Source organism: Rosa chinensis, chromosome 4 (assembly GCF_002994745.2).
Source record: "Rosa chinensis cultivar Old Blush chromosome 4, RchiOBHm-V2, whole genome shotgun sequence".
In the NCBI taxonomy this organism is placed as follows: domain Eukaryota; kingdom Viridiplantae; phylum Streptophyta; class Magnoliopsida; order Rosales; family Rosaceae; genus Rosa; species Rosa chinensis.
In genome coordinates, this window is record NC_037091.1 from 46,932,744 (window position 1) to 46,951,099 (window position 18,356).

The 18,356-nt window shown below is 37.7% G+C and overlaps 2 protein-coding genes across 2 annotated transcripts; one reads left to right on the plus strand and one right to left on the minus strand.

Moving 5' to 3' along the window:
• Positions 1-346: 346 nt before the first annotated feature.
• LOC112195750 lies at positions 347-2,247 on the plus strand. The gene is made up of 2 exons (XM_024335941.2): positions 347-1,108; positions 1,600-2,247. Exons 1-2 carry the CDS (start codon positions 493-495, stop codon positions 1,752-1,754), a joined length of 771 nt encoding a protein of 256 aa, XP_024191709.1. The 5' UTR covers positions 347-492; the 3' UTR covers positions 1,755-2,247.
• Positions 2,248-3,905: 1,658 nt separating this feature from the next.
• On the minus strand, positions 3,906-8,635 carry LOC112200093 (lipase). The gene is made up of 10 exons (XM_024341109.2): positions 8,299-8,635; positions 7,585-7,670; positions 7,226-7,291; positions 7,100-7,147; positions 6,947-7,014; positions 6,568-6,640; positions 6,327-6,488; positions 5,446-5,640; positions 4,577-4,665; positions 3,906-4,399 (listed from the first exon to the last, which is right to left on the minus strand). The coding sequence occupies exons 1-10, from the start codon at positions 8,366-8,368 to the stop codon at positions 4,186-4,188; spliced, it is 1,071 nt and encodes a 356-aa protein (XP_024196877.1). The 5' UTR covers positions 8,369-8,635; the 3' UTR covers positions 3,906-4,185.
• Between the last annotated feature and the right edge of the window lie 9,721 nt (positions 8,636-18,356).

Genomic DNA, 18,356 nt, shown 5'->3' on the forward strand with positions numbered 1-18,356 from the left:
GGAGGAGGACCTGAATCTGTAATTTGTGGTTTGATGGAAGTGATCTTCCTAACTCTAGTAAAGCCACCCATGTCAAAGGATGAGTGCTTCAAACCAACTAAGGTACCACTGACAAGCATGAGGTCCAATGTGATAGGTCGACAAAATCACAAGTCGAATTTTGTCTCACATTGGAAATTTGGAAAGAAAGAAAAAAAAATCCGCGAGCAAAATATTTCCTAAATAAATCCTAATGAACCTACCATGCCACATTGATGTTGAGCTACCAATGTTAGGCCATTGAAAACACAACGAAGAAACCGGTGCTATTTATATACTTTCATGACACCAAATTACACCCATGCAAGTTACAGCTCCAACACAAACAACTAACAAAATCAAACAATCAACATCTCTCCCCCATAATAAAGGGAGAGAGACTGATATTTCTCTGCAACATTCCTTCTCTCTAATTATATCTCTACCTCTCTGACCTCAAATTTCAAATTGATTATGGGCTGTGGGGATTCAAAGCTCGCCGTTGCCACCAGCAACGCCCTCCTGCGCGGCAAGAAATCCAATGCCGGGGAGACCACCAAGAACAGCAAAGACATCGAAACCAACCACAAAACCGCCACAGATTGCAACAACAGCATAGCAAACTCAACGCAACAACAACAACAACAACATGAGCAAGAAGCTGCAGCAAGCCGTGGTGAAAAAGTTGTTAATAAGAACAATGTGGATGTTATGGTGGCTGATGAGGTGAAGGACATTAATGAAAACAAAAAGGAAAATGGAGATGACAAAGAAATAATAGACAAAGGTGACAACAAGGTTTTAGTGGTTTCGGAGCATGAAGCCGGGAGATTTATAACATCTGAAGACTCACCAAGGGATTTCTTTTCGTCAAGGAAATTAGATGAGGAAGGGATTGATGGGATTATTTCTGAGGGAAGATCTGGAGCGTCCGATTATTACACTCCACGCCATGGACCTGGAAGTAAGGGAAACTCGTTCTTCAAGGTGGATGAGGAAAGCAAAGTTGTAGAGGAGGACAAAGAATTGTTGCCTGCTGCTGAAGAAACAAAACTAGCTGTTGAGACGACGTCCTCAACAGAAAATAAAGGTTTGTGATCATGACCTAAATGTTAATTTATTTCATTACTGCATAATAAGTCATGCATTCACATATAGGTTTCCCCTAATCATTGGTAAAGACACAAATTTGGTATTGGCGAACGAAGGACGCGTTCCTCTTAGCTCATGAACTTTTGCTTTGAGGCATTTCCATCAAACACCTTTTCCAAACTCCTGTTTAGAAAAATTCAAGAAGAAGTTATTTAATGAGGTCAATTGAACCCAAACAGCGTCATGTGGTTGCAAGAGCACCTACTTAATGGTGGAAAGTAGTGGATGATCAACATAACATATCAAACTCTCTAGGACGAAAGTCTTTTTCTTACATTGCCATGCTTATGATATCTCTTACCGGTGATTGGCTGGTCGTTTGCTAATTTAATTATCAGATTAATGAGTAATCAGTTGCTAATATTTCCTTTGCTTATATATATATATATATATATATATATATATATATATATATGTATGAATGTACAGGGGAGCCAGCAGTACTAGTGGAGGAGAAATTGATAAAGGAAACTGCAGAAGTGGAAATCAAAACCGCTACTGTTGAAGCCAAAGTTTCTAGCCCTGCTGCTGAGGAAGAGAAGAAAGAAGAGAAGAAAGTAGAGAAGAAAGAAGAGAAGAGTTAATGTGAATTAATGTATTTCTACATACAGGTTGTGGTTTAGTGGCTGATTTACCAGACGGATTTGAAAACAAGCTATGCATCTAACTAACATGTCGGGAATTGTATACTAACATAGTACTGTATGTCTTGTGCTTGGCATCACTTATGAGTTTCAGAATTTGTGAAATTTCAATCATATGTGACACATTTAACAAGCAGCTAACCTCTTAATGAAAGTCTTTTTAGTCAGATTTGAAGAAACCAAGGGAGTGATTTGTCTAATATGCTTGTTCACTATGACAAGAAGGAATTGTCTGTGTGTGTGTGTGTGTGTTTGTCTTTGTGTTTGTGTACTGAACAAGACCCTGTAAGAGCTCTTGTGTTTGTGTTTGTGTACTGATCAAGACCCTGTAAGAGCTGTCACTCCAGGAACATTGGAGTAAGGTGAGAAAGGCTGAAACTTAAACTCAACCAAGATGTATTAATCTACTTATAATTAATAATATTTCTATAAAGTGACAAGGCTCCAATCAGAAATGAACCATCTTATGATCTTTGTATGTAACTATGTATAGTATGAATGAAGCCTCACCGCAAGAAAACCAGGAAGAAAACTGAACCAGAACGCAATTGTATGGAATTGTACAGAACAAGATATGACATGAAGCACCAATTTATTTGGTTAATTGATAGGATTCCATTGCAATGGGAAGGAAATGTAGTATCATATAGAGGTTCCATATATTTTTTGTCATAGATGAAGAAACAACAAGGAACAGTATAAGAAATTCATCAAAGTTTATGGTGGTGACCCTTCAATCATAGTACAACGCAACAGTATAAAGAAACTCATGTGTTGATTATTTACAGCAGTAACACAGCATCAGCATTATATTACAAAGAATGAACATGTACACGTACAGATTATTATATACAGTATGCAGCCCTGGCCCTCATATTCATCAGCTAAGATGCTATGGCTTTTCTGAACACAAAAATGCTTCAAGCATAAAACTGGCACAGCTGTTTCAGGACAAAAAACTAGAACTGATCTCCATGTTTTCAATTTGATAACATGTATATACATTGGACAGAACAGAGTTAACTTCCAAATATGGTCCTTCATGCCTAGTAAACCAGCAGCCGTCACAATTTTGCACGGTCTTCATGTATTGGCCATTCATTCGAGACCAAAATAAACTAAATGGTCCAAAATGCTGTTCCTGATCACTGACCTGCACAAGCATCTTAGAACTCATAAATATCTAGCTAAACTGAGGTTGGCTGTTGTTGATGAAAAGAAAACTGAAACATCACAGATTTTCCCAACCTTAGGAACAAGACTTCCTCGTCCAATGTTATAATGCCACACCTACAATATGAATGAGGCTCTCTCAATGGTCTAAAAGAAATGAACTTCCATAAAATGGTCGTAACAAATGTTTGGGATCCAAAAAATGAGGTGAAGATGCCTTTGATTATCTTCCATGTGCAATTGTAAATGTATGTCATATTCATTAATCCTCCGAAAAGATGAAGTACTGATAGATACAAATGAAATCTATGCAACATGGTTAGAAGTAATAGCTAGGCTATCTTGTAAATCAGAACTATTTCTTCTCTTGAACTGCGCAGCACTATACAGTATTCGGGGCATCAGACGCACACAACATTAAAACAATATATAAGTACTAAACAAACTCATCTTAAAAGGGTCAACACAGCACAGAACAGGTATAATGTGACCACTGTTTGTTTTCTGGAGCAACACACGTCAAACTAATAAGTGCCGGGCAGCAACTGCCCTTCAAAAGCGGGAGAATTCGAACAAGAAAGAGACAATCAAATAAAACAGAATTGTGTTCTCTTACTAGGCAAAACCCACCCTTACTTTTTACCAATCCAAGTGCGATTGTGATTCTGATATTGTTGTTCTTTCTTTTCTTTTCTTTTTTGTCTAACATGCTTTAAGATCAGTAATCAGAAATCAAACCTGAAAACTGGCAACAGACCAAAGAAGAAAGTTTGGCCAGAAAAATACTACGGCACTGAATCATCAATTTAGTTGGTTGATTGTAATCGTAGAAAAAGGAGAAACCTTTGTTGGTTAAATGATCAAACCCATTTTAAGGGAGTGTCATTTACAGGCTCCTTATAGCATTCGGGCTGTCTATGAATTTGGGGTCAGAACGGAAATTGACCCTTTTAATTATAGTAGACATAATAGTATAGAGAAATTCACACGTATCAGATTATTCATTATTTACACAAGTACACAGCCTCAGCCTCGGCCTCAGCATTGATATTCCAAAGAATGAAGATGTACACGTACAGATTAATATGTACACTAAAGCCTCCATCTTCATTGCTACCGCTTTTCTTAAAACAAAAAAGCTCTAAGCATAAAAATGGCACAGCTTCTCTTTCAGGACACATCTCTCACAGTTAAAATTCTACAGAGGCTTTCCGCGGGCATCTGGCCGTGTTTTCAATTTGAGAACAGGAGTTGCAAGATCTCTGGACAGTACAAAATTTCCTTCCAGATCTGTTCTTCCATGCTCCAGTAAACCAGGACCCATCACAATTTTGCACGGTCTCCATGTCTTGGCCATTAAATCGACACCAAAATAAACTAAATGGTCTGAAATGCTATTCCCTTTCACTGACCTGCACCAATGTCTCAAAAACTTGTAACATCTAAACCGACAATAACATTGTAATTTCCAACTTTTGTATATTTGTCTTCCAAGACTGATCAAGCTAGCCATTATGTATCAGAGTATGAAGAAAAAGAAAACTGAGACAATATCTCTCAATGATATCACACGGCAAAAGATGGATTACCTGCTGCATGTTGGGTCCTCGCCAGAGGCATCACATATTTTCTCAACCTTATAAACAAGACTTCCCAATCCAATGTTATAAAGCCACACCTACAATAAGACCAAGGCTCTCTCAAGGGTCCAAAAAGACAGAAACTTTCCACAATATGATCATAAACATGCATGTTTAAAGTTCCAAGATTGAGATCTCAAGGGGTACAGATAAAAGAAGGATTCAATTACAAGTGCCCATGTGCATATGTATGTTTGGAAGTCATATTCATTAATCCTCTCCCCCCATTCAAAAATTTTACAGAGATGATATACTGAGAATGTGCAATCACAACAGCAGTTAATGTAGCATGGTTAAAAGGTATAATCTATTCTGTTAAACCAGAAATATTTCTTCTCTTGACTTGTAGAGGAATGCACCATATATAACATTGGGTGCACCAGGCATGTACAACAGTCCATCAACATATCTACTAAACTCATCTTTAAAGTGTCAACCTGACACAACACAGGTATAATGTAACCCCTGTTGATTCTGGAGGACACATGCAGACTAATGAGAATTGTGTGAAAAGTATGTTTGAAAAGGTAGACTAGGGAGTATTCAGAAACAAACAGGAAAAGAGCTTGAAAAAGATTAGCATGCCAGCAATTACCAGCCCAGAAACAAATTAACTAAAAGCAAAGTGGAAGATAAGCAATGTAATGAAGGGGGAACAAAGCATAAATTGTCATTATTGGTTTACTTATAACGTAAAATTATTCAGAAATAACTGATAGGATATGATTAAGGAGTCCAAAACATTAACAGCTCAAAGAGATATCAAAAGTTCAAAAGTAAATACAGAAGTAATCCACCAGTGTGGGCTAAAAGAATACCTCTCTTGGGAAGTGGTGGTATGTCTTCTGAGGAAAGTGAGTATAGTATGGAGGCAAATGAGGCACAACATCATTTCCATTTGTTATTCGTATACTTTTTGGCACAAGTTTGCTATAGTAAGTAGCAAAGATTGCATTACCGATACGAGGTTGTCCAAATGTCATAACTTGAACATTGTTCTCTTTTTGATTGACCTGGGAATTCAAAATACAAAAAGAAAAGAGAAAAATTATCCTTCATTACTATGTCACTGCCTTGAAGAACATGCTTCCGGTCCAAATTACAATTATTCAATAAAATAACATGAGTATCAGTAACAACAAAACCAACAAGCACTAAAATGCAAATTACACATTCAAACTTCAAGTCAGGTAGGCTTCTGTTATAAGTTCACTCTTGTACACCATTCAAGAAATTTGTTTGACACATGGAAATATCTTGATCAGTAAAACCGAAAAACACAGAGTATATTTTCATTGAGGCCTATAGTAATAACGCATTGACATAACATATGACTGGCTCTGGCAGGATAAGATAACTATACTACTCAAGCGTTACTACAGCTATTGCATACCACGTCTAACAGGTCTTCAGTATACCTGCCAACTAAAATATGACAACTTAACTTTTGTCTGATGAATTGTCACAAGTTATCATAGTATATACCATCAGGTTGTGCCCACAAACTACTCCAGCAAAGACATCTGACACCCAGTCCACTCCCCTCCCAGAAAACCAAGACAAATTGAGCCCGATTCCCCAATCAATAGTTATGCAAAACCTCATGACATCATGCATTGAAGAATGAAAATAAAATGGACTAACACTAAAAAATATACACAAGATGACATATGATGGAGACTGGCTTAGTTATGATTACCCTTAAATCAAGAGCACAAAATGAAGCCATTGCCCCTCCCATTGAATGCCCTGTCACTATGATCCCAATATCTCCGTAAAACTCTTTCGCTCTTGCAACAGCATTTAGAATTCCAGGGCGTATGGTGGTGTTGTGGTAAGCGCTGTAAAACCCATGGTGCACCTGAAACAACGCAAAAAAATGAGAACCGAAACCTCACATTCTAGCAGGCAAAGAGGAGAAACTTCACTGCAATTAGTACCATTGCATCAGGCATGCCGGGGTAATCTATATCAAGTTGCTTCCAAAATAAGTCTTCAATCCAATTCTGTATGCTGCACGCATAAAATCAAGTATTAATCAACAAACAACACTAGTAAAAGAACAGTTTAGATAGATTGCCCATGGAGATGCATATAATTAGAGGAAAACCCCACAACAAATAGAAATGTAAAATTGCCGCTAAGTTCTATAGAAGACAGATAAAATGTAGTTTGACTGCACAATTGACCAGCACAGAACTAATCAGGATGCCCACTTCTACTGGCCAGACAATAATTACGGCTCAACAATAATGAAATTAAAAAAATTAGAAGATTAAAATAAAAATCAAGCAAGGGAAAGACATAAGAGTAGCCTACCTGTGTTCCTGAGTTCCTCTAAAGGCAATTATAATGGCATTAGGATCTGTTGCGACTCCAACATATGCCTGGATAAGTAATGATAATGTCAAAATGTGGCAGCTAAGATATGAACAATAACAATATAAACAAGAGGGAAGTATGAAATTGCACCTGTAAGCAATGCTGGATGTCAACAATCAGCTCTATCATTTGAAAATCCTGTTTCCATTTAAAGAAGGATTAAGGTCCACAACTTTTAGATATAAGAACTATATATTATAATCTAAATCTGAGTACCTTGATCAAGCCATTACATTCGTCGCATGTCCAAGAAAACAGCTCTGTCAAATCTGACAAATACACCTACAAGATAGAAGAATAATTACAATTGCTACTGAACATATAGCGGCTACATACTAGTGAATCAAATCTGAACATACAATCCAGTAAATGTCTTTAGTTTCATTCCCATTTAAGAAGACAGATTAAATACTCCCCAAAACTAGCCTTTCTAAGTGTCACGTATACAGCACTCCAGGAAAATGTGAAATTACAAATGAAAAGAATATCGTATGCATTTACAATGAACATGGTGATACGCATATAAACAAAATACCAGTAAACAGTCCCAAAAACAGAAATTCAATGAAACTTACCGTAGAAGCATACCGAACCAATATTGTAGCAAGAGTGTGATTGTAGACGGGGCTATGGTTATGAATCTTGTGCTTGAATCTCAGTTCTGCATTAAGAAATAAAAATTCCCTGTTAAACATGCATCCATAAGTTCAACAAAAACAACAAGGATCCTTGTTCCAAATGATTGAATCTATATTCACACCGCTACTAACTCAACCACATCCAAAGCCATTCTGCTCAAAATCTCAGAAAGAGCAATTACCCTAAACAACTTGCATTGCTATAATTTTAAACACGCCGCACCTCTCTTCTCCTAAGTGAATGTTATCACCTTTCAAGTTTCGGGCTAATCCTTCAAGCAAATTATAGTTAGGTAGACCCAACAACACCACCCATGCTGCAGTTGCTATTACACCTAATCTATCGATTACAGTATTAGTGTATTACACTACTGAACCTTGCCCATTATGTCTCTTCAAACCAAAACTTCTCTAACCAATTACAATTTCATTGTAAACCAAAGTAGGAAACTTTTACTGCAGGAAATTGAAATTTTCCCTCTCCCAGCTGAGAAAGCAAACAAGCACGCAATTACTCCCATACCTAATGTCCATTTACTCAATTACAGTATCTCTTCAAGTCCAAAAAATTACAATTTCAATGTAAATTGTCCCAACTTACTTCAATATAGAAAAGTAAGAAACTTTTAGTGCAGGAAATTGAAGTTTTACCTCTCCCGGCAGAACAACCAAACAGGCACGCAAGTACTGCCAGCAATAGCAACCATCTCCTTCTCTCCATGATCTGCCCCAAATTCTCAAATTCTTGCAGCAAAGATTGAAACTTTAGGGCACAATTCACCACTAATTAGTGAAAAAAACCGGACCCAGAACGACCCACTCGCCCGGCCGGCTTCGGGGCTCCGACAACTGCACGACGGGTGTGACCGGAAACGCACCGTTTAGGGGGCTCTAGCGGCGGAATGAGACCGTGACCGTCCAATAAAGGAGGAAAGAAAGAAAACGAGAGTTTCAAATAAGTTAGTTGGGAAGAAGGAGCCTTAGTTTTTGCGGAGTTCCGAAACTACCCTCTTTCCCGCTGTTCCTTTACCGTTAAATTGTAGCTTTGTGGATGAGGCGTCGGGTAGTGGGGGTTGGGGGGTATTATGGTAAGTTTAGTCTTCGTGGCGGGTCCGGCTGACGTGCTGATGTTGTTATTGGATTGGGTTTGGGTCGCGGTCAGATGCGTCCAAGCTCGTTTTCTTGGAACGACGTCGTGTCGTGCCAAAAACATATTCCAGTGGGATATTCTGTAAATTACCAATACAAGTCCCTCTCATTGAACCATGAGGCAGAAGAACGTGTGAGAATGGTAGATTGTGGGGGGCGAAAATATGAGTGAAGTCATGTCAACGACCAAGCACCAACTATAGACTTTTTTCAGTTAACTCGTAGGGGTTATTTGTACAAATGGACAGAGTTATAGTTTTTTTAGTTCTTGGTTGATGTAAATGAAATCGAACTTTATTACTTTTAAAATCGAGAATGTAAGTATCGACTTCCAAGCCTCGAGTTAATTAGCAACTAGGTAATTGGCTCCAACTGTTCCGAGTTCCCTGACCTTGAAGCACATGATTCGGGGGGTTCCAGCCAAGAACAAGAAATCAACTAGGATGGTACTGTATGTCGTAAAGCAAGACTTGTCACTTGCTAGGTATGATGTATGGATAGATCGGTGATGTGAAGTGAAGATATTACATGTCAATTATACAATGTCTAAAAGTAATATATAGGGGGAGTATACTTTGCCAAACAAAAGCCTCTTTTTATTCATATACTATATACATATAACTATATATATATAGTATGCATGGAATTGTTATTGACACCTAAAATGTCAATCTGGACACATTTTGTTCATATATATAGTGTCCTGCAATTAAAGTATTATGCATAACCTAAAGAATAACCATTTTGCGAAAGTCTTCATGAAACATTTTGGAAAAAAAGAAGAAGAAGAAGAAGAAGTCTTCATGACAATGAACATGAAAATGAAGCCAAATACGTACGTGTTTTCCAACTAGTATACTATGTACACACACTTCCATGCAACGCTCAAGTTAGCTAGTAGCAGTGCATGCGTTGTAAGCATGCATGGTCGATTGGTCGATCTAATTTCTTCTAACCTTCGTACATGCAGACCTCTTCAATTCCAAGGCCGCGTAAATGTAGTGTATATATACTTTCAATAGTTCAATCCCGGCCACCAAGTGTCTTTAAAGTTTTACCGGTAGTATTGATCAGTACCACAGCCGAGCTGGCTAGCTGGCTAGGAACTTAGAAGACGACCATACCAGACAGCTAGAGATCGGTCGACCGATAAGGGGATGAACAAGAAGGTAATGGCAAATCTACCCTTGATGGCGGCGATGGTGGCGGTGCTCCTGGCAACCTTGTAGTTGTTGATCAGCTTTGCTCTTCTAGGCGTCTCTGCCGCCCACTGCGAGATCCATGGCCTCGCCAACGCCAACATATTGCTGAGGCGAGGTAACATTCCGAATCAATCCGGAAGCGCTGCAGGGCGAGCCGTGCCTCGTAGAACTGGGACTGTCATCAAGGATGTTCTTGCATGCCTCCTGTTTTCGGGTGGTGCGTTGGTATTTGTCGTACGGATTGCTGAAAACCCTAAGTACATGCAGACATCGAAAACTTAGTGATCACGAGGAATCGGCGATCAATCAATCGCTGGCTAATTAGCTCCAGCTAGTCTGTATGATTAAATAAAGAGGATGGATGGTCGTTTTTTCTGTAGCTGCATATAATTGTGTGATCATGTTGTACTAGCCTGCCTTGCTTCTTCTGCCAGTTTCTATGTCTAGTAGAAGCTAGCTAGCAAGATATGTATGTAATAATGCCACGACCCCTTATACTCTTTAGTTCTTCGATGATCAACTTTTTTTTTTATGATTTGTGCTGTTGTAGTTAATCTTGTTTGTGTAAGCTACGAGATTCTAAGAATAAAAATGAAGCGTTTAATTGAAGCAAGATGTTCATGTGTTTTGGGGCATCCTTAGCATGTCGGAACATATAGGCAACTTTGGTGAACCGAGCATTAAGATTCTAAACTTTAAAACACATACCAAATGTCTATGGATATGAGTACGTATCCATGATATTCAAATGCCACCATCCTCAAGTCACCCCTGCCATTTGATGTCATCCCTACATCGATCAAGAAGCATATATATCTTTCCATAGCGCTGCTTTAAGCAAAGTGACCTCCAAGACTTCCATGATTTATTTACTTTTTTATTTTTCTGAATTACTACATTCAAAACCCTCCTTTAGATCAAGACCCTTCAATTGATGAGAACTTAAATATTTATTATAAGGCAGGGAAGACAAATGACGCAGTCAGAACAGTAACCTAGGTTTACAAGCAATAAACCTAAACAAAGTGTTCTGGAGTCCACTAGAGATAAAAAAGAAAATTACCTATTTGATTGATAAAAGATAATAGATAGGTTCTCAGCTGCTTAAGGCTGCTTATATGAGAAAAGAAATCCTAGGGCAACTAACAATGAAACCCGAAAACCCACGGGTAAAAATAAAACAAATCCAAAACAAACTAGGAAACCAAAAATTCTGAAAAACAGTAAATTGCAGTTTTGAGGCCCTAAACGACCCCGAAGCCCAAAAAAACCACACATCATAGCCATGAGTTTTGTTTCTGGCGCGATTCCCTTTCTGGATAGCTATGGCACGTTCGAATCGGACACCGAATGCGAAAGTTGCAATAGTAACTTGAGTTTTCCTCCTTTTTTGCACGATCTAACTGTTCTTCGATTGCTCTCGCTAACCGTTCTACATCAACAAATCATGAAACCAGATTTTATTCTACATCTTGGACACCTAGCTAGTTAGACTCTATCGGACGTATCCATGAATATATGGTTCGTGTCATCTCGGCTATATATATAAGCTACATACACAATTAATGCCACGTACATTCATTCTACAAGCCGACACACTAACAATATAAATGCTAGCTAGTTGGAGATCTGGTATAGTGATGACGTGTGTGAAGGAGGATAGACTGGTGATGAATTTTCTTATGACGGCAGTGGCGGTGGCGGTGGCGGTGGTGCTTGTATTTATAGCTTGCTCAAGCTTAAGCTTTGCTCCATCGATCTTCGCCGGCCATCCTCCGACCTTGAGTTGGACTAGTTATGATCCTCTGATGAAATCAATTGGCATAATTACTTATTGGATTAAATTCTGTTTACTACCCTGTACTTTCAAGGGTTCGTCAGTTTAGTCCCTGCACTTCTAATTTCATCAAAAAAGTCCTCGCACTCTCCAATTTCATCAAATCGACCCATTTCCTCACAATTCCGTCAATTTCCTCTGTTTAGGTGCTGACGTGTCCGGACGCCGTCTGATGCGTCAGATTTGTGGGACCTTCCCACATGCAAAATTCCCAAGCTACCCCTCTAATCTCCCTCCTTCCCCTTTCAGAGCTCTTCTTCTTCTTCTCAGCTCTTGGTTATGGTTCCTCACCTCCTTCACCGATGAACATGGCAGGAGAAGATGAGAGAGAGACTGATAAACAAGAGGGGTGTTGGGTATGGGTTCATTCTTCAACCTCTCATTAATGTCCTCCCTCGCGGCCAAAGATCATGCTCATAGCAAACCCAGAAAATTTAAGTATTTGGGTGTGCGAATTTACCCAATTTGGTTGAGATGAGTCCTCTAGATTCAACTAAGATGCAGAAAAACCAAATATGAACCAAATTCAAATCAAGATGCATGTAAATCCAAGATGAAAATCAAAACCAAAGATATAGATCTCCTCCCAAATCAAAATTTCATTCTTCCCAAATCCAAATCGGAAGCTCATTACCAACCACACCCAGCCTAAGAAGCTCAATATCGTTTGCAGCTCCAACAGCGCAATCCACCGCCGGCCACCATCTGGGAAGCTCCGCTACTTCGGCGGCGAGGCCCTGATCATTTCCATCGACCCGACCATTGCATTCGCCAAGCTCTGGTCGAAGATTTCCGATCTCTCCCCCAACTCCTCGACTCCGGATCGAGCTCCTGTGCTGCCCACGCGTCAACTCCAAAATTCTCAAGATGTTTGGTTTTGTTTTCTTCTGAGCAAACCAAACGCATGCGGCAGAGTTAGAGAGAAAGAGAAAGAAAGAGAGAGAGAGTGTGTTGTATACCAGATCGACGGACTTGTTTTGATCTCCTCGAGGCTGATGGCCTTGGCGCCACTTATGGTTGTAGAGTGGGGGAAGCACTGAGCTCAGAGGAGCTCAAAGGCTGAAGAGACGACTGGGATTTTTTTGTTGTGAACGAAAAAAGAAAACGAAGCGATTAAGGATTGGTCACTTGAGGACTGCTTCGACGAGAAGACCGGAGAAGAAAGCAGGGGTCGTGGGTGCCCAGAGAAGATTTCTGGGTGCTTATGGCGGCAGCGCGTGGGTTACGTTCGGGCATACCCCGATGATGGAGAAGCTGCCGGTGGATCGTCGGAGGCCACTGAGCACGATGGTGGTGGAGGTGATGCAAGGTTATGCCTGGATACCAACTAGTGGAGGAAAGAGAGAAACCCAGTTCTAGTTCCTCTCTCCTCGAGTTCTCTCTGAACAGAAATCCTGAAGCTGCAAAATAGAAGGAAAAAAACTTTGATTCTGATGTTGGGAATTAGGCTGCTCCGGGTGGAAAAGGGGAGGGAGATTGAAGGGGTAGCTTGGGAATTTTTCATGTGGGAAGGTCCCACAAATCTGACACATCAGAGGCGTCCGGACACGTCAGCTCCTAGACAGAGGAAATTGACGGAATTGTGAGGAAGTGGATCGATTTGATGAAATTAGAGAGTGCGAGGACTTTTTTGATTAAATTAGAAGTGCAGGGACTAAACTGACGAACCCTTGAAAGTGCAGGGTAGTAAACAGAATTTAATCCTTACTTATTTGGCCAGGGAAATTTGTCAGGGTGATGTATGGCATTGTATGCTGACTATGCTCACGCATATCCGAGAAGTGTCGTTGTCGTTGTCGTTGTCAATCTATCCGTCCGGGAATCCCTATCGAGCTTTGCCTTGGCTCTTGTGATTGCTAAGTCTACCCCACCCGCGCATATCCGAATACATGTATTTATGTCGGGATGACCTAAAATAGGATTTTAGGATTTCGACTATTACTGTGGATTTTCTTTAGTGTTAATAACGTATTTATATTAAAAGATTATTCGTCTTTAAAGTAAAATAGTTATTTTTTTCATTTTTTTTGTCAATCTCTATCTACTCTTGTATTTTACAGAAACATAATAATATGAGCTTTCCTGCAAGTGCGTGTGCGAATTTTACTTTTTTTGTAAAACGCATTTTATATGTGTAAATTGTTCTTCTTTTCTTGATATGTCAATCATGCGTGCAATATAATTTTCTTGTTGTACATAACATAACTCTTGCCACGTGCAAACATTATAAACTAGGTGTATATACCTTTAGCAATGTATTAGTAAAAAATAATAATAACAATAACAATAATAATAATAAAAGTACGTTGATATATACAAATATATAAAATTTTAATAACTAGAATTCAATGAAAGGCTACACCATCACGCCTTTAAGTCTACTTATTGTGCAATTTCTTAAATAACATAAAACAAATACTTAGGGGGGTGTATTGTATATGGAATTAGTAGAACTTTTTAAGAAATCTATGGAATTTAAAAGTCTGGGTGTATTCAATATAGACTTTCAACAGTCCATGAAAGTCTTGGGATATTCGATTAGGATTTTTAAAGACTTTATGAATTCCACCAAAATCTAAGAGTATTCAATTAAGACTTTTAAATATGAATAAAAGTTTAGAGGTATTCAAAATTTCATTCATACATTCCAATCAAGGATAATCATGGACTTTGTAGTGTTAACTATACATACCAAATTCCAATAATTTTCTAGCCACAAGACCAAAGATTTGAAAAAGTCTATCAAAGACTTTTTTTTTTTTTTTTTTTAAATCTATCAAAGTTTTCTCCCTGCGCGCAAAGAGATTGTTTATTTATCGTCTCTCTTTCTTGTTTCTTCTTATCTTTTCTCTAATCTTTCATGATATCAATATTTTTTGATACTTAACATGTTCACTGTAGTTGTTGAATGTGATTTTTTTTTTGTTCAATTGTGATACTTGGAACCCTAATTTGCAATAAAAAATGATTTATGAAACCCTAAGACCCAAATATTGTGGTCTACCCCTAAAACCTTGAATAGTGTTGCTATGAAATACTAGGTTTTGTCTTATTAATTAATTATTGGGCTAAATACAGATTACTACCATGTGGTTTAGGTCCAAAATCAATTCAGTCCCTGAACTTCTAATTTCATCAAAAACACCTCTGCACTTTCAATTTTGATCTAATAGGTCTAATTTGTTAGTTTTCCGACAATTGAGTTATTTAATTTGTTAATGTGGCTCATATATGGCCTATGGTTTATGATGTGGTGTCGAGGTGATCTGCATAGTCAATTTAGGAGTGAGTCCTACTACTAAAAATAAATAGTTTTTCAACAAATAATCCAACTACAACTTGAACCCATAACAGAATATTAACGAATTAGACCTATTAGATCAAAATTGAAAGTGCAAGGGTGTTTTTGATGAAATTAGAAGTCTAGGGACTGAATTGATTTTGGACCTAAATCACAGGGTACTAACTAGTATTTAGCCCTTAATTATTCTCATTGATTTGAATTTATATCATTGTTCAAGGAAAGCTTGAACAATTGAATTTCGATTGATTGATTATAATTGATTATAGATCAAGACATTGATCAATATTTTTATAATATATGTTAATAGGTGAAAACAAAATTGATGAGAATAATTAACCATAAACATCAAGTGATCTATACTGTATCTTTAAGTTGATTGAGAGATTAGAATGAGAACAAACTAGCTAGACAGAGTAATAATCATTAATTTGAGAGTCAAGTTCTACTAGAAGATACTTGACATTGAATAGGCAACGAGTTATTATCTTGCTTTGCATTTGGATTGCATTGGTTGTGTTCTTTGTTTTTTTATTTTTATTTACTAGAAAATCTATAGAAGCCATTCATAATAAAGTATATGGATTTTCAAGAATGAATAAAAAGTCTGTTGCTAAAATCAATGGTTTTAAGAAATCAATAGCAGTATATCAATTTTTTAAATAGTCTGTGGACTTTTCAAAAAGTCTGTCAATTAAAAAAAGTCTGCACAAATCCAAATATAATACACCCCCCCCTTAATGTTTTGAAAGAGATTTCTATATACGTATGTATATATACATTATGTACAATAAAGCTCACGTGCTCCAATTATCTCCACCTTAGTCATCCATTAGTCAACACTCATTGCCCAAACTACAAATTAAGAACAAAAAAAAAGAATAATATATAAGGTAGCATCTTTGGTTTTCACTTTATAGTTAAAGGTGTCTATTAAGTGAAGTACCTGCCATCAAGTTAGACAATTTGCTTACTGCAACACCCCTACTCTAATTATGGAAGTTGAAGCTACCAAGTAAAGTAAAACTCTTTTTTTGGAGAGCGTGTAATGGGTTTCTACATACCTTCATTACCTTGTGCTTTGACTCTGACTAATCGTCAGATTATTCATGAAGCTAGGTGTCTGAATTGTAGACATAAGGAGGAGCATTGTTTATGGGAATGCAATGAGGCCAGAGAGGTATGGAAGCTTACTCTTCTAACAGATGTGTGCAAGGTATGGAAGGAAAGGATTTTTTTAGATTTGTTTTGTCATGTTGCTCCTGTGGTCAAAGAAGAAGAATTGGAATGGTTTGGAGTGGTGGCGTGGAATTTGTGGCATAATATAAACAAAAAGCTACATGGTCAGAGGGGGATGCAAGTTGTTGAATTATTGGATAAAGCTGTTTCTTGGTTGGAGTTTTATAAGGCAGGAACAAGGACAAGTGGGAACAAATTGGAAGCTGGAGTTGGGTTGGAATATATAGGTTACAATCAACGCTGGGTTGCTCCACCTGCTGGGTATTGGAAGTTGAATTTCGACGCGGCAATTGAAGCTTTGAATGGTTGCTTCTGGACGGGGGTGGTATGTAGGAATGAGATTAAGGAGTGTGTTGGTGTGTTAGCAGTTCCTGGAATTGGTACACCAACACCTCATGCTCGTGAGATAATGGCTTTAGTAAATGGGCTTTAGTTCTGTGTCCAAGCAGGGGCTACTCATTTGGTGGTGGAAGGTGATGCAAAAAACGTCATTACGGCACTCTCAGAACAAGGAGAAGATTTCAGTCATGATGGGGCTTTGCTTGATGAAGCAGGACATCTTGTTAGTCTGTTTACCTCTTGTAGTTGGACTTATGTTCCTATAATTTGTAATAAGCCCGCCCATTGTGTGGTGAAGGCATCTTTAACATTTGCTAATTATTGGTGGCAAATGACACCAGATTGGCTCACGTCATCAATTGCAAACGATAGATAGTCTTAAGTTTGGAGTGTGGTACTCTTCTCAAGGACTTGTTTAGCTTGGGTTTAATGAGGCCACTAGAAAATCCTTGTTTGTAAGTTATTGTCAAAAGTTAAATGAATATTTTCTCTGATAAAAAAAATAATAAAAAAAACCACACAAATTAACTCATTCTATAATCACCTCAATATTATGCTATTAATATGGTTGATGTAGAACCGTTGCCAAAATTGGCAAAATCACATAATTAATTTGATATCAGGTATACAGGATTTTTTTTTTTTGAATAAATAGCTGGTGCGGCTGCCCTCAAATCTCGATTAATGAAACGGTTGAATACAAGGGGGAAATAGAGCCTAAACCCCTGATTACAATAAGCATCTAGAGTATTTCCCGAAATGATATCAGAAATCTCTAAAGTACATGTATTCTAACAAGCACCAACTAGTAAAGAGTGCTCTATTGGTTCCTCAATTTGCTTTGATATAGCAATGACATAACAGAAAGATAACAGGTATACATAATGATATTATAAATGAAATTTACAATACCTTAACTAAAAAGTTGTTATGTTAATGATGTTTTCGCCTCCTAGCTCATATTTCAAATTATAAAAAAAAAATAATAATAATAATGATAAAGTAAATTGTTGTGATTATTGAAAATGCATGCAATAAAATGAACATAAATATTGTAGATCATAATGAATACCTTATGCAAAAAATCTTTCTCCAAGTTCATTTAATGTGACAAATAGTGTGTGTCATCAACTCTCTGCGTGCATTTTGTAACGCCAACGGAAAGAATTACAAATAGTGACATTCAAGTCAATTACTACACTTAAAGAAAGAAAGAAAATAAAAAGTTTAAGATTACATATTTTGCATGCTTCTTTTTCTTTCACTCTTTCAAAATTAATTCACTAAGATAATTGGTATTCATTTTTACAGATTTTCCCATGTGCCAACCAGCTGAAAACGCAGAAACACGTCTTCTAAGACCTTCATCCCTCTGAAATTTTTTCTTTTGTTAATGGCGCCAATCTCGTGCCGTTCCTACAAACAAGAAGAATGACCCAAAATCAAAGGTTGTAATAAATAAAGAAAATAGCAACCATATGTGTGTGTGTGTGTGTATTTATCTATGTTGACTAAATTCAGTTTATGCACTGGAACTTATGACCGAAAATTATGTTAGTCCATGATTTTCCAATTTAGTCAAGAATACTCTCATACTTATTAGTTTGATAAGTCTAGTTCAAACGTTATCCACTATGTCAAT

Bases quoted from the DNA above. Each gene is read 5' to 3' on its own strand.
- LOC112195750 (XM_024335941.2), top strand. From the start codon at position 493: ATGGGCTGTGGGGATTCAAAGCTCGCCGTTGCCACCAGCAACGCCCTC. The intron at 1,109-1,599 runs GTTTGTGATCAT...ATGAATGTACAG, and splicing joins GTCCTCAACAGAAAATAAAG to GGGAGCCAGCAGTACTAGTG.
- LOC112200093 (XM_024341109.2), bottom strand. From the start codon at position 8,368: ATGGAGAGAAGGAGATGGTTGCTATTGCTGGCAGTACTTGCGTGCCTG. The intron at 7,671-8,298 runs GTAAAACTTCAA...TTCTTAATGCAG, and splicing joins TGGTTGTTCTGCCGGGAGAG to AACTGAGATTCAAGCACAAG. The intron at 6,489-6,567 runs GTACTAATTGCA...GCGTTGTTTCAG, and splicing joins CCGGCATGCCTGATGCAATG to GTGCACCATGGGTTTTACAG.